General features: G+C 41.3%; 2 protein-coding genes across 2 annotated transcripts in view; both read left to right on the forward strand.

Moving 5' to 3' along the window:
- AFAP1L1 (actin filament associated protein 1 like 1) overlaps positions 1 to 8,176 on the forward strand; it is a 33,050-nt gene extending 24,874 nt beyond the window's left edge. The window contains exons 16-19 of the mRNA XM_016210629.2: positions 1,994 to 2,158; positions 3,606 to 3,784; positions 5,731 to 5,859; positions 7,832 to 8,176. Coding sequence (XP_016066115.2) covers positions 1,994 to 2,158; positions 3,606 to 3,784; positions 5,731 to 5,859; positions 7,832 to 7,855 — 497 coding nt within the window. The 3' untranslated portion in view covers positions 7,856 to 8,176. The remainder of the gene's footprint in view (positions 1 to 1,993; positions 2,159 to 3,605; positions 3,785 to 5,730; positions 5,860 to 7,831) is intronic.
- Positions 8,177 to 11,963: 3,787 nt separating this feature from the next.
- Positions 11,964 to 20,554, forward strand: GRPEL2 (GrpE like 2, mitochondrial). Its single transcript, XM_016210615.2, has 4 exons — positions 11,964 to 12,058; positions 14,373 to 14,526; positions 15,432 to 15,513; positions 19,103 to 20,554. Exons 1-4 carry the CDS (start codon positions 11,982 to 11,984, stop codon positions 19,465 to 19,467), a joined length of 678 nt encoding a protein of 225 aa, XP_016066101.2. The 5' UTR covers positions 11,964 to 11,981; the 3' UTR covers positions 19,468 to 20,554.
- The last annotated feature ends 2,667 nt before the right edge of the window (positions 20,555 to 23,221 follow it).

A 23,221-nucleotide genomic window follows, 5' to 3' on the forward strand; every position in this document is an offset into this window, starting at 1 on the left:
GCCCTTGAGGGACTTGCCACCAAAAAAAGCATGGCTCACCTCTGTGTCCCAGCCTGAGCTCTAACAGCACCCCATCAGGGTTCAGTTAATTGCCCTACAGCCATACTGCACAGTAATGACTTAGTATGCCAGACAACTCCAGGGTGAGTTCTATTCAATTTCCAATGGCAATCTGCTCTTAAGTGATTTGTCTGTATGAACAAGCCAACTTCCAGTAGTATAGCATGTTTCAAGAGTCTTTTATTTGTTGCTTTACATTTCTTCCCCTGCAGCTGAACACAATCAAATTCTACTCTTTGATTTTTGAAGATTTATTTTTTAAAATACCCTTCTTTATTATAGCTCCAATCCCTTTCTGGGGTCAAAAGACCTGTATTTCATTCCTCACTTGGTCACTTTACTATGTATTTTTAGGGAAGTCCTTTTCCCTCTCTGGGTCTGAGTTTTCCCTCTGAACAATTAGAGGATTATTGTGTAACATTCCTTACATGCTACTGTCTAGGGCACTGGAAATATAGGGCCTTATGGAATGCACAGTGCATGAAGTTTTTCATAAAGCTAAATCCATTCCACGCAAATGACTATTTTATTCTGCATTTGTGTCCTTCCAACTATGGGGATGTTAAAATATTATTTTATAAAATATTGGGAATAATTAGTTGGTAGTTGGGGTTTTTAAGGGCCTTACCTGATATGTCAACAACCCTTTGTTGGTCTACCCTTTTTTTTTTTACCAGTCTATAAAATTCAAACATCTGGGAGCCAACTCCCCTGACACGCCGTTGTATATCTGGGAAGTTGGAGGAAGTATGAGCCCCCTTCTCTGCCCTCCATGCTTTGTGATCTGGCTTGTATTGCAGGGTATCTGTGGCAGGAACTGATTGCATGGGTCACTGGGTAACCACTACAGTCTCTACAAGAACTGGAGAGACAAGACCCAGACAATTATCAGTAAATTATGGGAATCATTCCACACCTCACCAACTTACAAAGGACTGTGTGTGGCTGTCTGTAGCAACAAAATAAATAAAACTTTCCCTGAGAGGTTGGACTATGGCCTTGCCCCAGCTAGACTAGTAGTGCATGGCATGGACCCTGGAGTTAGGTGAGCATGGGTTCAAACCTTGGCTCTGCCATTATTAGCAGTAAGATCTTACCTTCCTGTGACTATTTCCTCAACAATAAAATAGAGCTAATAATAGTAAGTTTTTATGAAAATTAAATGGAAATGCATATAAATGGCCTAGTTAGTAAATGCTTAATACATTTTTGCTATAATTATTTGTTGTTCTGTCCATCATCATAGTGTAGAGCCCATAGTAAACTACTAGATCCCTCTCTACCTCTACCCATATCCCAGTAATAAAATGGGCAATGCCTGACTTTAGCCCAATGTCTTAATTCTCTATGGACCTGAGTTATATCTACCAGTCTCTTAGTCTTGTATATACCTGAGAGTTGACTATAAAATATGCCCTTTTAAAACCAAAGTGTGTTATACATTACCAAATTTGTTTTACATTATTATTATTATTACTATTATTATTATTGAACCTTTACTAAGCACTTACTATTTGCCAGATACTACACTAAGTACTTTTCATGGATTATCTCATTTAAAACCTACCACAATGCTAAGAGGAAATTTGATCAATATCCACATTTACAAATGAGGAAACTAGGGCCGAGGGGGAAGGCACAAAAACACCACCATTCACTTTTGCCTGATGTCACACAACCAGTAAAGAGCAAAAGAGAACACAAGACTTCGTCTGTCTGGTTCCAAAGCCCTTGCTCCTCGCCCCTGCCCTCTACTACCTCCCTTTTGCTCCTTGTTTCCTGAGAGCAGCCACACTAAATATATCTAGGGGTACAGATTAAATATTCCCATTTTGTAGATGGAAAGTTAAGGCTGAGAGAGAAGCTAACACCACCCAAGTACCCTGATCACAGGTCAGAACTGAGGGCCTTTTCCTGCTTCATGTCTCCACAGGTGCCAATCAATACAAGTACGGTAAGAACCGAGCTGAGGAGGATGCCCGGAGGTACCTGGTAGAAAAAGAGAAGCTGGAGAAAGAGAAGGAGACTATCCGGACAGAGCTGATGGCACTGCGGCAGGAAAAGAGAGAGCTAAAGGATGCCATTCGGAACAACCCAGGTACCTACATGGGTGTGGTCCCGAGTGCTCTTAGAGGACTCAGCCCTGACACTTCCCCCAGAACAGATCACCTGCTTTCTTGCCCAGGACAGATGAGCTTCTCCTTCCCTTCCTCCTTCTCCTCACCACTATCACCATCCCTCCTGACTAACGGAAGTGCCATCTATTTAATAACTGCTCTGGGGGTAAAGGGATGAAAGAGCTTCACAAAAATGTGTATACTTAATGTGGTAAGATGCAATCTGATTTTAGAAATGTTAAAATGTGCAAAACAGAGTGTGCCTTACCATCAAAAGAATAAAAGATCATTTTGAACATCACATTAACTCATTCATTCACAGATAGGTGAATTATGGACAGTGGCACTTTGCCAGGATCTTCTTCTGAAATCCAGGGCTATGACCTCCACAGGCCCTACCAGCTCTGGGCTCCTCTGAATCCCTTATTCTGCTGTTTCCTTTTAATTCTTTCTATAACTGCAATTTAGCACACTTTCAGTACTGTGTGAGACATTGGTCCAGGTGTTGGGAATGATGGACAGTGCCTGGTACATAGTGAGCACGCATTAAGTATTTACCGCGTGAACAAATGAATGAAAAGAACCCACCACTACTAGACAACCCTCCACTGCAGCCTCCCTTAGGGCAAACAGTGGAACTATGTTTTAAACCTAGTAAGGCTCAACATAGCTCTGGGCACAAAGAAGGTTCTAATATAGATTTGTTGGGTAAATGAAATAAGCAGCTAAATTCCAGTAGGAACCCTGGTCACTGTAAGCCTTAGGCTATGACTCTTGCTTACAATAGAAACCAGAGTTAAACTGGCATAGCAATGAAAAGAAGAAAAGCACAACTGAAACACAACATTCGAGCGTAGTGAGGTCCAGGAGCTTAAGTGATGTCACCAGGAAGCATATTTCTCTAACTCTTGCTTTGGCCTTCCTCTACATTGGTTTCATTCTCTGCCCCTCATGCTGAGAAAATGGTGTGCAGCTCCAGCCCTCACCTAAGCCTTTCAGCCACCCCAGAAGAGAGAACCTCTTTTCCCAATGGCCCCCACAAACACTTCAGGATTCACCCTGACCAACTTCCATCCGCAAACCAATCACTGTGACTAGTGATTGAGATAAGATTATGGGCCAGGGCTAGGTTATGTGCCAACAACCCATTGAACTAGAAGTGAGATCAGCCCCATCCTCACTACAAAGTATGAGAAGAAAGGTGGAGGATCAGGGTTCTGTAACCAGAAGATGGGGAAATGGGTATTGGGAAGGTAAAAACACACGACCCAGCATGGAGCTGGAGCCCCAGGCCCAACTCCATCTCTTAACTGGGACCAAGGATAGGAAAAGCCCTCCAGGGGGGCAGACTAGGGCCTGAGGCCCTGCCAAACTGCTTGATGCTTCAGGTCAGGCTCAGCTGTTTCTCATCAATGTCTTTGGACACAGGAGCAAAATTAAAGGTTCTGGAGGAGGCCATGGCCACCCTGGAAGCTCAGTGTCGGGCAAAGGAGGAACACCGGATTGACCTGGAGCTGAAGCTGGTGGCTGTGAAGGAGCGCTTACAGCAGTCTCTGGCAGGGGGGCCAGCCCTGGGACTCTCCATGAGCAGCAAGAACAAGAGTACAGTGAGTCCATTCCCTGCTGCACCAGGGTAGCAGCTCCTTAATGCCCTCACATGCTACAGATCATGATCATTCTTTAGGGCTAGGAGTCATGCTCATTTACAGAGGACAAAACAGGCCCCAAGGGATATGCCATTGGTGGCACAGCTAGGAAAGGGATTCTTGCAGCAAGTTCTCTGGCCTGTGTTCTCTCCACTGATCCATCACCTGACTGCAGTCTCAGAAGTGGCCTTGAGGTTTCTGATAATAATAACTACCATATTTTGAATGAGAATAATAAACCTGTGTTGATCAATTACCACATGCCAGTACAGCATCTTAACCTGTATTATCCACATAGTCTTCACAGCAGTTATATGAGTACTGTGTGTACTCACCACATTTGACAGACAAGGAAACTGAGGTTCAGAGATACTGAACGACTGTTCAGGGTCACTCAGCTAAGTGGGAGACAGGATCCCAAACCCAGGATGTCTAACTCCAGAGCTCTGCTAACATTAGCGACCTTGCACATGCCCTCTCCTAGGATCCCCAGTGTACCAGGCCATGTCCTCAGGGCTTTCCATCCGTTGTCTCTTTCCCAGCAACCCTGCAAGGTCGATACTCACACTGTGAATGAGACTTCCTCAGGGAGAGGGCCTATGTTTATATCAGAGTATCTCAACATGTTTGTATCAGAGCATTATCAACATTTAGGAATGATAATTCTTTTTTTCATAGGGGACTGTAGTGTACATTGTAGGATGTTTAGCAGCATCGCTAGCCTCTACCCACTAGATGCCAGTAGCTCCAGGTCCCCAGTTATGGCAACCAAAAATGTCCCCCAAAATTGCCTAATGTCCCTGGGAAGGCAAAATTGCCCCAATCTGGGAACTGCTGGTCGAAGGTACCCCACAGTCCCACCCCATGTTATTCTTCCTCACAGCAGTTAACCACAATTTGTGTGTATATATATTCCTATCCTTATTTGTCTCTCTCTTCAACTACATGGTATTTTTATTAAGAATTGGACTATATGTTTTTTATCATTATAGCCCTAGCCTTTTACATAGTCTGAAAAATAGTAGGAGTGTAATAAATGTTTCAAACAAATAAATGTTCTACTTGCTTTTAAGACAAGGAAATTAAGACTCAGAGAAGTGAAACCATTTGTCTGATATGTGTGCATTGTCACTGAGAACTCTTATTATTGGCCAAGGTAACAGCTGCCTGGTCAGACCTCAGCCTATGACTGGAAAGTTAGGGCTGTGTCTTCCACACTACATGTCCTCTCCATGAACATTTCCAACTTCTTTTGAAAATGAAGAGCTTAAGGGCCAGGGACCAAACAAGAGTCACAGAGTCACAGAGGGCTAGTGGACAAGCTGGAAGTGGTTCGTTCATCCCAGCTGCTTCCTCCCACCTGATGCTCTGATGCCCACGTTCTAGACGACTTTCCCTCCACTTTTGACCCTTTCCATGGCCTTTGGAGATAAAGAAAAGTCTTCTCTAAATTCCCTGCAGGCTAAGCTGTTAATATGTCCCATTTAAGGAACTATATCCAATAAGGTACTAAGCGATCATCTGGAAATTTTCAGGAGTGAGTGAAGTGTAGAAAATGAGGAGGAATATGGGATAGGAAGGAGAGTGGGGTAAGAATCCCAGCTCTCCCACTCACCAGTCATGTGACCTTCCCATTTTTCTTATCTGTAAAATAAGATGAATATAGTCCCTACTTCAAAGGCTTGAAAAGGCTAAATAAGCTAACCCACACAATGCCTAGTATATAGTGAGGGTCAGTAAGTTTAGCTGCCATCAGCTTTATTCCAAGACCCTCAAGTGTCTTCCCTCGCCTTGTTTGATGCTAATATGTTTGCATAGTGCCGTCTATGTGCATTCTTTGGAGGCAGGCTGGGAGTAGGTAGCCAGCACTAGACTTCACCTATGTAATTATTTGTTGTCATCAACAGGAAACTACAAATAAACCCCAAAACAATGCACCAGAGCAACCTCTCCCTGTCAACTGTGTTTCTGAGATGAGGAAGAGGAGCCCATCCATCGTAACCTCCAACCAAGGAAGAGTGCTGCAAAAAGCCAAGGTACAGCAATAGTTCAACTGATCAAAATTCAGAGATCTGGCAGCCTCCTTTCTATGGAAACTCACCAAGAACCAAAAAAACTTGGCTAGTGAGAAAGACAAAGAACTGCCAATATATCAATGCAATAAAATTCATTAACTTTGCTCAGAGGAGGAGACCCTCAAATCTCATTCAAAACCTATTTCTTTCTTAACACACAGTTCTAACAAGCTCTGGTTTCTGAGCTTACACTGTGTTTTGAGACAGGAAAGGCCATTTCCTAGGTAAGAAACCTGAAGATCAGGGAGTAAAGGGACTCACCCAAGGTTATGCAGGACACTATTGTGAGAGCTGCCTTCCAAACCCATCTCCTCCAATTCCAAGTCCAGGGTTCATTCCATGATATTGGTGCACAGTCCCATCTCTAAAATTCTTGGAGTCACCTCTCTTTAGAACTTTTTGGATTTTAGAAAGGTAATATGCTGCATATACTTTATAAGGTGAAAAACCCCAACAAGTTCTCAAGAGGTACCCTGTAAGCAAACATGTTGATAATTCTATAGCAAGACACATGAATAATCACACCACATGGAATAAAAAGATTATAAGTAGCTTTACATTAGTTCAGGTCAGGTTTTGCCACCATATAAGTTTGTGCCAAAGCACTTGAGAAAAATTTTGGTCTCAGAGCTTTCTGGATGTCAGAATTGCAGATAAGAAAATGTGGTCTTGAAAAACAAATACTGAGCATCAAAGAAGTAACCATTCAGAAGCCAGATCACCTAGACCAGACATCAGCAAATATTTTTTATAAAGGACCAGACAGTAAATATTTGAGTCTTTGTGGACCACATGGGCTCTTTCACAACCTCTTAACTGCTACTGTAGCAGGAAAGCAGCTGTAGATACATGTAAACAAATGATAAACATAGCTGTGCTCCAATAAAACCTTATTTATGGACACTGAGATAGGGACATCATATAAATTTCACATCATGAAAAGATGATTTTTCTTAACATTTAAAATGTGAAAACCATTCTTAGCTGATAGGTCATACAAATCTGGCCCACTAAATGTTTTTGTACAAACATGATCCTCGGTCCTTGTAGACTATTGGAAGAACTTCGGATTTTGTTCTAACATAATGGAAAGTCATTGGCAAGTGTTGAGCAAGGAATTTTTGGATGTGAATTACATTTTTAAAAGACCATTCTGGCTACTATATTGAAAATGGATGAGGGGATAAGAGAGACCAGTTAGAAATAGATAAGATTTAGTGGAGGTAATATGAAGTGGCTGGCTTTGGAGGTAGAGCCAAAGGATTTGCTGATGAGAATGTGGAGGGTGGCAAAAGAAAGGAATCAAGGATGACTCCTAGGTTACTGACCTGAGCAACTGTGGTTTAGGTGGCAAAGACTGGGAGAGGAGCAGGTTAGGATTGGAGATTCCCCTCACCAAGAATTTTCGAACCACAACGTTCAACACTGGTTCACACCATCACCTCAAGGGCTGGCTAGAAACCCCACGCGCTGTTCATGGGTAAACAATCATCCACTGTTGGCCATGACTTCAATATCCCTTTCAGAACTCCTAGACAGCCCCGGCAGGAGGAACGGAGCCCTGTGGGATGCCTGCTTTCACCCTTCCTTACCAGCTGCTTTGGCTTCTCTTCCATCAGCCTCCTACCCCACCCCAAGGTCATGTGGAACAGCACTGGAACCAGATGCAGTTCCTGCCCCCCTCTTCATTCTGGGCCTCAGTTTTCTTAGCTGAGAAAGACACTTTGTGGTATTTGAGCGCCCTGAAGAAATGAGACCCAGTGTGGGGAAATGACTTACCCACAGCCAAAGAAGGAGAGTAGGACTAGGACCTATAGCTCTCTAATATGGCCAGTGGAGATCTTTACGTAATTAGGAACAGTGAATGTTTTTATCCTATAAGTTGCATTAGACTATACAACAAACCGATTTGTCTTGTCTTTCTGTACTTCAGGAATGGGAAATGAAGAAGACCTAGAGAGGATGAAAATGTTATCCAGAGGAAATAACAGCTTGCCCATCTAAGGCGGAAATGCTTTTTTCACAAGGAGATATCAGAAGACTGAAAGTAGCCCCCACTCTCCGGGGCACCTGAAAGACCAGCCTTTATTGTCTGCATGATTATAGGGGTATAGGGAGGGAAGAAGTAGAAGGGAAGAAGGAAATGAAGGACATCCCTATATAACTTTACAGGGGGTGAGAAATGGGGGTGGAGGGAGACAGACATCTGCACAGTTGTAAAGGTTTTGTTAAATGTCTTTGCCTTCCCTTCTGAAGAAATGAAAGCACATGTGAATAAGCCATTCCATCCCATTCTCAGCATCCCATCCCCAGTCCTTGGGGCAAAGGAAGGCAGTGCTGAAGTATCCGTGGTGCAATACAGAGAGGCGACTTGATCATCCAATCACATCTGTGCCAACTAGATTTGTGTTGGGCATTACTGACAGCCTTTGGGCAAGATAAATAGGCTGAAAAATCAATAGAACGATCTCTGCGTGCAAAAAGGTGAACAAAAGATATAGAGAACATGCAAATTCTACAATCATCCTTCATCTGCTTTGGGCAGATGCAGCTACCAGAACCACAGATTTATTTTCAAGTCAGAGATCTGAGTAAGCAGCAGGCAAGGAGAGGTTCAGGAGCTGACATATTTTAAGCTCAGTGATACTCAGTGACAGGAGCATGGATTTCTAATGTCCACAAGGTATTTCAAGCTTTGTAGGGTGGGGTCACTTGCTGTCATTCAAGTCATTCACCTATTTTATATGACACTCGGCTCCAGGAGTTATAGTTAGAAATGTAGGGGGTACGCTCCTCTTGCTCTCAGAGGCCCACCTGTCCGCTCTTCCATATCTGCTATCAAGTAAAACTATCAGGGAGAACCAAAGGGACAGTGGCTCATTTCTGCCACATAAGTACCTTTTACAAACACTTGATACTTTTATAGAGGAGCAAGGACCTCAAGTCCTGGGCAGTGTCCTTACTGTGGCACTCACTACTTTCTCAACACTGTAGTCCCTTTATAAGTCTTTACCACATTTCCCTCCAATAAAACCCATTTAGCTGTAGGAGCTCAGAGGTTAGCTCAAGGGGAGAGAAGGGAAATCCCATAATAACCTCTGGATACTTTGCTAGAGGCTTCACATACTTGATCCTGCCTAAGGCTTTATTTACATGCTTGAGCCTCATCCAAACTTTTCCACCCTCCAAGGTGGCTGGAGACCAGAGCAAGAAAAATAACCTGACCCAAAGAACCCAGCTGGTCAGTGGCAGAGCATAAGCCTTAGGGCTTATAGAGCTTGGATCCAGACAGGGCTGGGTCTGCCACTTAACAGCTGTGACTTTGGGAAAGTCACTTGACATCTCTCATTCTTGTTTTCCTTATCTATCAAAACCAGGTTAACAACAGTACTTTCCTCCCAAGACTGTTAGAGGAATTCAATGAGATAGTACATGTGAAGCATCTTACATAGTGTCTGAGAAATAGTAAATACCCAGTCAATAGTGGTTCTTATTATTAACAAGATAAGAAATGTCTGATTCAAAATGCTATGTCCTTTCCACTGAGGAAGAAATGACTTTCACATGGTAATTACAACCACCAAGAGCTATAAGGCAACCAATCTGTAACTGAGTTTCCATTCAGATTCTCCCTGAGTATCTTCAATGACAAAGGCATTCACATAATTTGGATTGTCAATATGCTTTTTAAAAATGTGGATCTGGAATGTCACCTGACAACCCAATTGTGTCCTCAACCCAAAAGTGTCTTTTTCCACCAATAGATCTTAGACTCTATGAGAGGTGGGACCCTAAGAAATTAATAATTAACATTTATTGAACACTCACCATGCATCAGGTACTATGTTAGCCAGAGCCAGCTTCACAGGCATGCAACCTGTGCAGTCAGGCTTAGCAGGGCTCTGTGCTTGTGTGATTGCTCTGCTGTTGCCTTCTTAATAAGTTTAGAACAAGGGTTCCACATAGTCCTTTTGCCCTTTAAATTATGTAGGCAGTCCTGGTGCTAACTAATCACTTTTCTAGGCATTATACCTTTAGTCTTCACTAAAATCCTATGAGATAGGTACTATTATCCCAGTTTTCACAGTTCAGGAAATGGAAACCCAGAGAGGTTAGGTAACTTGCCAAAGTCCGTAATTAGGAAGTAGTGGAGCCAGCACATGAATGCAAGGTCTGACCCTGGAGGCCTTCCTCTCAGTTCCAATGCTCTGTTTCACCAATTTCTCCCCGTCCTCTTGCACTGCAGCATTCAGAAGCACACTAGCACTTAATAAATAGATAAATGAATGGATGCATGGATGCAGCACATTTGGTGTAAGTTGGACAGCTAAGAGAAGTGTAAAGACAATGGCTAAACCATAGATTCCAATTCTTGCTTGTTAAATGCTGTTTGGTTGTTTTTCAAAGTATAGGCTCATGGATCTAAGGTGGACTTGAAGCTCCATCCTTCCCAACACTACCAGATGTTTGGACTATCAGATTTCTAGTGTCACTGATCCTCAGTGGAGGACTTTGAGCAGGTTCATCTGAGCCTCAATTTTCTTATATGTAAAAGGGGATCATAATCCATCCTTAAGTCATACTGCTGTGCTCCTAACACCAAAAGGAAACATAAGGTGTTGGCTTCGACACATCTGAGTTGGGCCTTGGATAGAATATAAACATACAAAAGACTCCAGCTGTCCTCATGGAACTCGCAGACAAGTAGAGAGAAAATCTGGCCCGAATAGCTATAAATACAAGTAAGCCATGTTATGGCAAATGCACAAAGATTGATGAAAGCACACTTCCCACCCCTTAAAAAAAATTTTTTTTAACCTTAGGGACTATCCAGTAACTGGTCTGGCAACTCCAAATATCCTTAACCCTAATCACCAGTCCATCCTCACATCCTGTCAACTTTCCATACTAAATCTCTCTAAAATACACCCATTCCTTTCCATCTCTACTCATTCCATCCAACTTCATTAATTCATTCAACAAATATTTATTGAGCACCTATTGCACTAGATGTCAGAAATCACAGCTATGAATAAAATAGACACCCTCATGAAGCTCCCACTCTAGTTGGGAGAACAAGTAAAAAGAAAACAATGCAAATAAAATACTAACATGAAAACAATTGTGCTGGACACACCTAAAATAGCAGCTACTTTACATAAGGTGGTTACAAAGGTCTCTGTTGAGGTGACTCCAAGACCCTTGCATGGACTATTTCAACAGCTTGTCTCCTCCTTGTAGCAAAGTGACTCCTTTAAACATGTAAAGGCTTTGTGATGTCTTTCCATTGCAACCAAAATAAGACTCAAGTTTATTCAAAAAATTTTTGAACTGTATCAGGGCACTTTTCACAGATGAAAAAAATCTCTACCCTAATTGAGATGTCAGTAGGAGGAAATTAGAAAATTGGAGGAAAAGGAGCTGGGAAGGGTGATGGAGGATGGAGGGGTGTCAGGATCCTATTTTTTAAATCCCTCAGGTGATCTGGCCATGCCTAACCGTTATATGTTTTACGCTGTCCCTCCCCTTCCTCCAGTATTTCAGTCCCTTGCTCACAATACTCTTCTTCACCGGGACTTTGCAGAAGCTGCCTACTTCTACCTGAACTACTCCCTGCTCTTTCATCTACTCATTCTTCAGCTTTCAGTTCAAATATTTCCCCTAGGAAAACTCCCCACATTCGGCCATCTTGTATTCTAGGCTTCCGCGGCACCATGCCCCTCACCTTAACCTCGGTCCTATTTTGACTTTATATCGCGTTTGCATTTGTTGTTTATAGTCTCACATAAGCTCCAAGAGAGCACAGCTGGGGTCCCCTTTGTTCGCCGCGGATTTCACGGCTAGCACTGAGTCTATATCGTTGGGACAGAAACACATCCTACGCGCAGAACACACCGAGGACCGGAAGTGTCGCGCCCGGGCTTGGTAACAGCATCGCGCACCGGAAATGAACGTTCGCATCCGGCTTCCCTGAGAGGGAATCGCCCGCGAAGGCTACCGGGAAGCGTGGTTTTTTGAGTGAGCGTATCTCGTCACTTGGAGCTAGTGCGCGTGCGCTGCCTCTGTCGGCCTAGGTCGGGAACATGGCCGCGCGGTCCTTGTGGGCGGTCCGGCGGCGGGTGCAGCACCTCTTGGCCTCGAGTGCCGCGTCTGACGGCAGGTAAGCAGGCCGCGGGTGGGGGACGTGAGGGCTGTGCGGGACGAGCAAGCCGGAGAGGCAGTCGTGGGCGAGAGTACCCAGCAAGCCTCTCGGCCGCTCCGATGTGTTGCTCACGGCCCCATTTTACAGAGAGGCAAACTGAGGCCCACAACCGCGCTTCCTTACCCCGCGGAGAAGATGGAAAGATCTGAGGTCACGTCCTCGGAGGGGGGAAATCTCTGCAGCCCCGAGCGTAGATTGAATTGGGCAGGTACCGCTCCCGGCCCCTTCTCCCCTGTGGTGTCTGCAGGTAAATTGGGATTCTCTCCCCTGACTCTTGTATGACGTTAGACCAGTCCCTTCCCCATTATCCGGCCTTCACCTGACCTGTCGGGAAAAGGAGAGCGTTGGATTTGGTCTCTCCCCAGGTGGCCCTTTCACCTGCCTTCGGGAGTCTGTAAAGTTCCAGTTGCTGTTTTTATATATGGGCTGCGGCAGTTTTTATCTATTATACCGATTGCAGAGCTAGGGGTAATTCTTTTTCTTAGTCCCCGTTTAATTGAGGGAACTGAGGTTTGGAAAAGTTGAGTAACTTCTCGGGAATGGTGCAACCCAGACTTGAAACCATTCAGGGCTCCAGAATCGGCGCTTGGCTTTAGTAAGCAATGTTAATTATTCTCTGGAACAATTCCCTGTGGACTACTACTTCCTCAGAAAGACTAAAATGGCTGAGTAGGGGGCGGATCAGGTTGGACCTCTGAATGTAAATTAATCCGCGGGGGAACGCGAAAATTACTGTATGCATAACCGTTTGTCACCTTTTTATCTTAACACACTTGATGTAGCACCCTGCCCTAATACCTGGGTGAGAGGTGGAATTCGAGTTTGTTGTTTTTTGGTTTGTGTTTTTTTTTATCACGATTGATTTTTATTTTTTTTTTAAGTCTTTGTCGCAGCTTGTGATGTAGGGAAGTGACCAGAAGAAAAATGGCTCCTGATAAAATATACCCCCACTCCAGTTCTGAAGCAGTAGGAATTGCACTTGATGTTAGACAAAAGGCCGAAAAGCTGAAGCATGAAGCATCAAGTCTTTCACGACTTGAGTTCTGGCCATTTTCCTTTTAAACTGGCTCTTGGAATATTTTGACCTACTTCCTATTGAATAAATGTGGTTTATTAGGGGTTTATGAGGAAGAAAGTATTTCATATGTATAATCTGACACCAGTGAATTCAGAACTGGCCTGGAAAGTTTGGGAATAAAATTTGTCTTGCCTACACCTTATACTCTTCCCTTTCTTGAAGCAAACACCTTTACCTTCTTTAAACCTTTGCTCAGATGTCACCTCAGTGAGCACTCTTTGATATATGCCAGTTTATATAAACTGTTTTTAAAAGAGATTTTGTACTCACAGATTGATTTTCTTGATGATTTTACTTAATATCAAATTATGAGGATCTAGGAGATGTATTGGAAATTTCAATGAAAAGAGGGGTCAGAACTGCTACAATCCAAGATCTACAAACTAGCCCCTACTCCAAATTTCCTATGTAAACTGAATACAATGTCAAACACTTTGGCTGTATAAAATTGTAGATTATAAGCATAATTATATACAAAGATCTCTTTTATTCACCTTTTTCTAATTCACAGTCCATAATATATAGTTAAGTGTTTTATGCATATTTGACTTGATTTTACATATAGGTGAATTACCATCTCAGAATTTTTCCTATTCAGCACAGGTTCTCTTCTCTAAAAGCCTTACTTACAGCTTACAATCAAGGAGGTTTAGAATTCTAGGCCTAACTTCAGTTTGATAAAGTCACTGTACTGGGCTTTATTTTCCCCAGCTATAAAATGAAGAGTTGAACCAGAGCTGTGTGGCTTTGTGTTTCAAATCCCCCCCTACTGATAAATGCCCTGCTGCTTCTGAGTATCAGAACTTGATTTTTTTTCTTGCTAATTTTTGTGTCCCCATTTCTGGCTGTTTCTACTTACTGCCTGGTGCTCAGTATCCTGGCTCCAAGAATACTAGCTATGTGATCCTGAACAAGTCTTAAGCCTCTCTAAGCCTCAGTTTTCTCATTTGTAAAATAGGGATAGTAGTACTTATCTCACACATTGTTATGAAATGAAAATATGATTTAAGTAAAATCCTGAAAACAGTGTCTGGTACTTAGTAAGCACTTTATAATTGTTCATATTGTTACTGTGACTGAAAACACTTTGTCTTGAGTTCAATCTGGAAACTTCCCAGGTCTCTGAACTTTGTTGTAACTTTGGCTGTTTATGATGGCATTTCTCTATTATGAGCTACCTCCCTCCCACTTCAGGAGATGTCTGCATCCTTTCAGCACTGCCACCCAGAGAACTGCTGGTGAGGACTGCAGTTCTGAGGATCCTCCTGATGAGCTTGGGCCCTCTCTTGCAGAAAGAGCCTTAAAGCTAAAAGCTGTTAAACTGGAGAAGGAAGTCCAGGATTTAACAGTGAGTAGATTTTATATTATCTGTTCTTCACATTCTCTCTCTGGTTAAAAAACCAAGTAAAGTTTTTTATGTCGGTTTTTTAAATTAAGTTTCCTGTCATTAACTCTTTACCCCTCATCCCACTTCTACTCTTGCTAGATATACTCGGCAAAATAATCTGTAGTAGTTAAAAAATATCACTGACTAAGGATAGTCATCTCTTTCAGTTCCCTATTGTGTTATAGTACTTAGGTATCTGATATTTTGGTAGCTTCAGAGGAGGTACAGTGCTTGGCGTGTAGTTGACAATAAATGTTGAATAACTGAGGTCATTTATCATTATACTCTGCTGATCAGACTACATTTGGCATACTTCACCCAGTATTGGGTTGACAAACACACTTTGATGAAGATAAGTATTAGAGTAATTACAAAGCAAGACCAACCATGGTAAGGAGGTTGGAAAGCATGTGTTATGAAAGCATTTAAAGGAACCAGGGATTATAAAAGTGAAAGAAAAAAAGACTAAAGAGATTAAAATAACTGCATTCAAATAGATGACACATTTTTTTAAACGTACACTCTTGTTTGTCTTAGAGTTCAATTCACTGAACAAAAGTTTGACAGTGGCAGTGTTGGCTGAATGTGAAAAAGAAAGCTTTTTCTCAAGATGAGTTTGAAAACTGTCAAAGTGTTCAAACTAGCAGGCTAAATGACAGCCTTTCAGGGCTTCTATAAAGAGTAGGTTCCTGCTTTGACTGGGCATTTGGAGTAACTGATTTAAGAGTCCTACAACTCTTTTTTTTTTTTTTTTTTTTAATTAATACCCTGTCACAGGGATAAAATTTGTAAAGTTAGCAAAAACATTCTTTCCTATCAACAAGCATTTGTTTTCTCATCATATTGACTTTGCTTTTGATGGTCAGGTGAGATACCAGAGAGCTATAGCCGATGGTGAAAACATAAGAAGGCGAACCCAGAGATGTGTAGAAGATGCCAAGATATTTGGTGAGAGATTTATTCACAATAAAAAATACCTTTTACTTTAAGGCCACTTACTAACAGTTCTGCAAACTGAACATAGTGAAAACACAGATATCTGAGTCCTTAACTGGTCCCTTCTCCGCCCTTTCATTGTTCCCATAGCACAGGCTTTCTGTGCTGCTGATAAGAGATATTGTCAAGGGAACTGTTTATTAAAATAATGCTTATCTTTAGTTTGACCAAACCTTTGTAATTTTCTTTTTCAAGCATGTACATTTAACATTCTAGTGCTCATACAAACAGTTGTGTTTAATTCATTAACAGTGAATCATTAAGATGTTGCGAGGAGAATCCAAAAAACGGACACATTGGCAATCAGGACTGCTGAAATTTGCTTCATAGTAGCAAAATTGGTCTGTATCTATAGCGCAGTAATCAACTGTATCTCCACCAGACAATTTTTAGGATTGTGGACAAGAATTTTGCATTATTCTCAGTATTCAACAACTTGTTAAGTTATAAAATAACTCAGATACAAAAGCTTGGTCCTCACGGAAGCAGATAACCCAGGAGGCTATACTAGATCACATTAATTTTTCACTGATGACAGTAGAGAATCTCTCTGGTCTATTTCAAAGTCTTTCAGAAATTTTTCTCTCTACATGCACCACATCTTGCTCCAAATGTGTTCATTAAAGTGTTAGTTGAGTAATGGCTTCAAAGGTAAAGGGCAAATCTGTGATTATTTGCTGTACTCCCAATTTAATATATAACATTATACTTTCACTACACATAGAAGGAAAGTGCTTGGGGGGGCAGGGCTTGGATTCTATCTAGTCCACTCTTTACAGGTAAGATGACACAGTGAATTTGTGATAGATGTAGACATGAGTTCGTTGTCCCTGACCCATAATCTATTATTATTTCTCCTCTGTCACACTACTTCCTTTTCTCTGGATTTTAGCTGTTAGTACACAGATTCACTTCATTCCTGTCCTGTCCAACCCCAGTACTTTGGCATAGCTTCTGCTTTTCTTTTAGTGCTATAGACATCATGTTTCAAGTCTTCAATTATCAGCTAAGTACTGACCCTCAAACTGTATTCCTGATATTTCATCCAAATTTTAGTCTCATTTCCAGCTACCAGGGCCTGACAAACTACAGCCTGCATTCCAAGCCTGACACCTCTTAGTCCATAAATAAAGTTCTGAATTTCATCATCAAATATTCGTGGCAATTTATTTTCTTTTTTGTTTTATAATCACCTACATAAAATCCTTGATTTTGCCTCTTGTCCCACAAAACATAAAATATTTTCTATATGGCCCTTTACAGAAAAAGTTGGCTGACCTATGAGCTACAGGGAATTTTTGTAGCAAATAAACCAATTGTGACAACTGAAGAAGACTTCCTGCCTGCTTGAGGGGAGTAGGGTGAGTTGGCTTACCAGAAGTCAAGCTTTGAGTTAGGAACTGGCTCATATCAGTTTCCTCAAGAATTAACAAGATCCCCAGGAACAAGTACATATTAACTCAAAAGAATGTAATAGGTAATTTAATTTGTTTATAGAGCAAGATGTGTCTAGTGAAACATGCCATATAAGTCATTTCCTTAGGTCATTTTCTTGTCACCAGGAATACTTAGAAAACTGAAGATTGCTTAGTGAGCATAGATGTATGAAAAAAGGAGAATGCTTTAAAAGGACATGGCATGACATCTGTTCCCCTTCTAGGGATAGTTTTGTCTCAGTAACCCGCATTCTCTCAAACAGTTCACAAAGGATCCTTTTTCCTTCCTAAGAAATGATGCAGAACCAACCACTTTTAAAATAACACAATGATTAGAATAGAATCAAAGACTGCACACCTCACTATATAGACAAAAGAATCCAGGCTTCTGTTTACCCAAATTTTTTGCAACTTTACTGACTGGAAGCCAGGGCTCTTTGTACCGTGGCAGTACACAAGTCAGCCCAGAAACTCAGAATTCAATGTGAGTGTCTCTTTTATATAAGCAGAGGAATGCCTTTGTTGTTCCTGATTGATCTTTATAAGACCTTCTTTTCTCTTGGATGAAATACTAATCTTATGGGCATACTTTTCAGGCCTTTGGTTAAGGTCTTCTACTTTCACAGCTCATCTCATTAAGATCCGTTAACATTTTCTGGCTACCATCCATAATGGGGGTCAGGGTGGTATCTTCCACAACTTTGATCGTACCAAGTCCAGTTCCCTGGAAATACCTCCTAATTTCACTCTTTCCATTGCCTCCTCTCCTTCCAACCATATCATAACAAAATTACTTTAGTTGGCTCCCCTAATTCTGGTATCTTCCTTTCCTGCCATGTATCATGCACCAGCACCCCCAAATCCATTATGTGTATTATTATTAGACTAGTTTGAATCCCATTCTGCTTGTTTGGCTCAAGAAGCTATAATCTATTATCACCCTGAAGTTAAAGGTAGAAGTCCTCCTTCTCTGTCAGTCTTTCCTTCGTCTGTTGTCTCTCTTATTGTTTACCTGTGGGTGATCTTCCAGTTTACTTCTGAGTACAGTTGAGATGGCTGCCTGTTTGGGCACAGGTCCATAAAACAGTTCCTGGATTAAAGATGGATCAGCAAAGTCCTTTGCCCCCACCAGCCCCTAGCAGGGTATTGGTGTTATCATCTGTAATAGTGACATTCCTTACCATTTTTGTTTAAAAAAATCAAGGTGCAGCATTGGGAGTAATGAGATTTCTCAACAACTGAGTTTGTTTTTATCTTATAATAGTTCATGTGACTCTAAAAAGATAAAACAAGTTTTGGCTCATCTCTATCAAGTGTATACACCTTTATAACAGGCAGTTGGAGACTCATTTATGGATGTGTCTTATTTTCTGTTCCTATTTACCCAGTCCTCAAACCACTCTTTTGACTCCCCCTTAGCACAGTCTTAACAACTAATTTTTTTTTTTTTAATCTTCACCCGAGGATATTTTCTCCATTGCTTTTCAGAGAGAGTGGAAGGGGAAGAGTGAGAAACATCGATGTGAGAGGGACACATCGATTGGTTGCCTCCCACTCACATGCTGACCGGGGATGGGAATGCCCTTGGCCAGAATCTAACCTGGGACCCTTCAGTCTGTGCAGGCCAATGCTCCAGCCACTGAGCCAAAACAGCCAGGGCAACTAGTTGTTGTTTTTTATTGTCTCCCATGAATACTAACATCTTGTCCCCATTGAGAATGCATGCCTCAACATAACTGAGACAGGCAGGAATTTTCAAAATGTAAATTTAGGACATAACTCAGTGCTAAAAATAAAAAGCAACAAAAATACAAGAAGCATAAAAATGGTCTTAAAGGACTGGTTCCTGAGTCTGTTGTAAATAGTCTTACCTAGTTCTTGGGTTCTACCATCTGCCTCGTTTCCTAGTAGGCTTCCTAGTCATATGCTTTCCAAGAGAATCTGGCTTGTCAGTTGGGTTGATGATCCCTGAGTCCTGTGTGGCGATCTTCCCACTTCCTGGTGTGCCCAGTGTACTAGCCACCTCTCTGGACATTCCCCAAACTCTACCCCCAAAGGCAGAGTGATTTCCTCACAAGTACTAAAAGTGTCTGGTTTCTCCATAGGAATTCAGAGTTTTTGTAAGGACCTGGTAGAGGTGGCAGACATTTTGGAGAAGACTACAGAGTGCATTTCCAAAGAAACAGAGCCTGGGGACCAGAAGCTCACTGTAGAGAAGATCTTCCGAGGGTTGTCACTTTTAGAAGCAAAGCTGAAAAGTGTGTTTGCTAAGCATGGCCTGGAGAAGATGACCCCCATTGGTGACAAATATGACCCGCATCAGCATGAACTTATCTGTCATGTGCCGGCTGGTGTTGGGGTGCAGCCTGGCACGGTGGCATTAGTAAGGCAAGATGGCTATAAGCTTCATGGCCGTACCATTAGACTTGCCCAGGTGGAAGTGGCAGTGGAGTCTCAGAGAAGACTATGAATGGGCCATGAGGAACTGAGTGTCCTTCAGAGTGCAGTCACCTGTGTTTCCTTTATTTATTAAACTAGGTTTGTATTGTACATGAGCTACTTCATGTGATCTGTTTTGGGGTTAGTCATATTGGCTTTATTTCTAAGACACTCTTGATTTACTGTGACCTGTTTGGTCTTATCAGAAGTCTTGCCATTGGGCATTTGAACAATGTGACAAGTGTTCCTTTGGCCTCTATCAAAGTATGTTTAAGAAAATTATCTTTAAATTCATACTCTGGTGACTTTTAATCCAAAATCTCTTTACTAGGTGGAAATGAGTGTATGTTTATGTATTTTCAACTGAATGTTCCTAATAGTCCTTATTACCAGAATTATATAGGATCTTGTATTTTTGGGGGAAAGGGACTGGTTTAGCATTTGGGTACTTAGATGATAAAGCCTTATAGTTGTATGAATTTAGATCATTTGGATTGATTTTTATACATACAGATTTTCAGGACTTTACCTTTTTTATTTTATTTTCCTTTTAGCCATTTTTTGGTCCTTATAGTTCCTGCCAGACAGACTTTATATTCACACTCATTTTTTTCCGCTTCCCATTTACAAGGGCTAACGACCCAGGCAAGACTTGGAAGGCAGGGAAGGAACATCAAGAAATTAAAATACCCAGTTCCCTTTATGTCACATGTGTAAACATGTCAATCCCCTTTTATGTATTGACTTCCTAGAGTTAATGAGCCTATGTGTTTATTTTTTATTCTTTCAGTCTTGCTTCTTATAGCTGGTGTTTCGTAAAAGGTTTGTTCAATATATGGTAGTGAATGGAAGATACATTAGACTTTAGAAAGGAGGTCACTTATGGCTATTTTAGTGCTAGAAGAGGCCTGAATGATGATCTGATTTCACCCTTTCTGCAGCTTCTGAAGTATGAAAACAGTGTTTTTAGAATTGGACTCAGAAAAAAAATCTCTGAAACTAGTGAACTAAATTTCAGTGAGGACTTGAATAAGGAACAACTGGATGTTAACTTTAGTCATTTAAGATTCAGTAGTTCTTTAATGAACATACAAATATGTCCCCAGTAGACACTTAAGTGTTAGCTGTCCAGATCGCATAGGTTTAGGGTTTTCTTTTCCTTCATTGTTTTAATTGCATAGGTTTAGGTTTAAGTTGGTTACCCATAAAATAAATCCATTTCTAATGGAACTCTGTGACCTCTTTCAGTGGAGTGGTAAAAGTTATCCTCTTGGACATATGTAATTCTAGGATACTGTACAGACTTGTAACAATAAAGCCATCCACCAATGGGCCCTACCATCTCCACCAGATTTAGACACTTAAGAAAAAAAACTGCATGCCTTTAAAATGCAAACAAAGCCATGGCGGTAAGATTTTAAAACCAGAACCTCTTAGCATCCCACTAAGTGCACAGTGTAAATTTAATGAACAGTCAGATTTTGCAATAGGAATTTGTCTTTTTTTTTTTGGCCTGCGTTCCTTTGAGATTGACAGATAGCGACAAGAAAATAAGCCAATTATAATTATAAATGTGTTCTTGGATTGCTAGCTGTCATTACCAGTGAATTAAAATAACCATAACTTTAGGTATGGAATGTTCTGATTACTTGAAGACTTTTCTAATAGTTCTTGTAACCTGTTTTAGTTGGGTAGATTGAGAATAAATTTTAGATACTTTTATTTTCCAGTAGTTTGCAGACTTAAAAGTGTAAATTTAGAAAATGGAGCTATGTCAGTAAGAATCTCAAAAAGTTGAAGGGTTTTGGGGAGCTAGGGCAGCATAATTGAGCATAGACCTGAACATAAATCCCAGCTCAGTCATCAGTGTAACCTTGGGCCCCATTCATTTCACCCTTCTGAACCTGCTTCCTTATTTGTAAAATGGTTATATTCTTCTCACAGTACTGTGGGGATTAAATGAAATGTGTAAATTGCCTATTATAGTAGGCTCTCAAATAATTTATTGCTTTTTATTTTACACATTGTTTTTCCTACATTTTTATAGCTGCCTAAAGTCTAAGAAAAGGGAAATACTGGTTAAGAGATGCTTAACTATTAAAACTTACAAGGTAATCAGAACGACTTATTTTCCTTCCAGCTTCTGGTTGTTTGGGGGTTTGTTTGTTCTTAACCATAGCATAAGAAATCCACAGTTTTAGACTGAAGGAACAAGAAAATTGTGTTGGTGCTCTGAATCATTTTCACCTTGATGGTAACATGAAAAGACATTGGCTTGCAGAAGATGTATAACGAAGCTTTCACTCACTTAAAGGGGGATCTTGGTGTTTTGGTATTTGCATTCTACAAATCTTACAGATTTTTCTTACTGCCATAAAGGAATCAGTCAGTTTGATACTGATGTAACTTCCTTGGTGCTTTCATGGCAAAGGATTTGATAAGTGAATAAAGGATCTTAAACACTAATGCAAAATCAAATAGGGAAAACTAAGGATGATATATGATATTCAGAAATAACTTTAATAAAACTGACTTGAAATAACTGCAATTCACATGTTTTTTTGTCTTTACCTAATTCATATTGTGTATTGATACGTTGTGGTCACTTCAGTGACTGCTGACCCCACCTTGTTTGGTGCTTAGTGAAGGTACCATGAGATTTCTCAGCAGCCCAGCCAAATGGATACAGTGTAGGCATTCCCTATGCTGTGTTGAAGTCTTGTGTGTTTTTATAGCCCCTTGACTTGATTTTCTGATTCTTACGTGTTTTTTAGATCTGGACTCCTGTCCCTGCCTTCCTCTCTGGAATTGCCTTATTTTCTTGTGCTTGCTCCTTGTTTCTAATTGTCTTACCTCCTTTAACCACTTCACTTGAACTGCTGGATTTATGACCATCCTCAACCAGATTACTAACACGTGACCGTGTTCTGACATGTCCTTCCCAGCCTCTGCCTGGCCTTGTCTTTACCTGTGCTCAGCTGGCTTCAATATACCCAACCTCCTGGCTGAGTGGCTCTCTTTGGAGCCAGCCTTTCCTGCCATTTGGTCTTGCATTTCCATTCTTCCAATTTTGTCTGTACACCCTGGCTCCATAATCCATTGTTTCCCATATACCCAGTGTTAGCCAGTAAGTAAATTCTTGTTCCTAGGCACTCACAGACTTTGTCCACATTTTTCGTTTCACTGGAGGTTTTAAAACATGGCTCTAAATTTCCTTGAATTTGAACTTTGTGATCGACCAATAGAATATAGTAGAAGTGACACTGCCAGTTTCTCAACACAAACCTTCCCATCTCTGGATGCTCACTCGTAGAACCAAGAGCCACCAAACCAAGAGCAAGCTAAAGTAGCCTGTGAGGTGGAACTGGGCCCTAACTAAGCTTTCAGCTGACAGCACCATCTTGCCAGCCATCTCCGTAAGGAATCTTGAAAGTGGATCCTTCAGCCTATCTGACACCACATGGATCAGAGATGACCTGATCTCACAGCCCTGCCCAAAGTGCAGATTTGGGGACAAGTAAATAATTGTTACTTTTAGCCACTAAGTTTTGGGGTAGTTTGTTGTGTACCAATAGATAACTGATAGAGTCAACCAACCTCATTCCCAGTCTCACTAGTTTTTATACCTCGGCCACTACAATTATGCCTCTTTGCTTTCGTCTTTTGAATTCGTCCTACAACTTTGATGTGTACACACTGCCAATGTGTTGGTAGGATTGGAAGAGATTCCTAACAAGGAAACAAAGCTCTAGAGTCTACAGTTTCCAAGGACCCTAAAATTAAAA

The sequence above is a fragment of the Miniopterus natalensis genome, chromosome 4 (genome assembly GCF_054644295.1).
Source record: "Miniopterus natalensis isolate mMinNat1 chromosome 4, mMinNat1.hap1, whole genome shotgun sequence".
NCBI lineage: Eukaryota > Metazoa > Chordata > Mammalia > Chiroptera > Miniopteridae > Miniopterus > Miniopterus natalensis.

What these genes read in the sequence shown, in the direction of transcription:
- GRPEL2 (XM_016210615.2), top strand. Translation starts at nt 11,982, where the DNA reads ATGGCCGCGCGGTCCTTGTGGGCGGTCCGGCGGCGGGTGCAGCACCTC. An exon ending in AGTGCCGCGTCTGACGGCAG is followed by an intron (nt 12,059 to 14,372) that starts GTAAGCAGGCCG and finishes CTCCCACTTCAG; the next exon opens with GAGATGTCTGCATCCTTTCA. An exon ending in AGGAAGTCCAGGATTTAACA is followed by an intron (nt 14,527 to 15,431) that starts GTGAGTAGATTT and finishes TTTGATGGTCAG; the next exon opens with GTGAGATACCAGAGAGCTAT.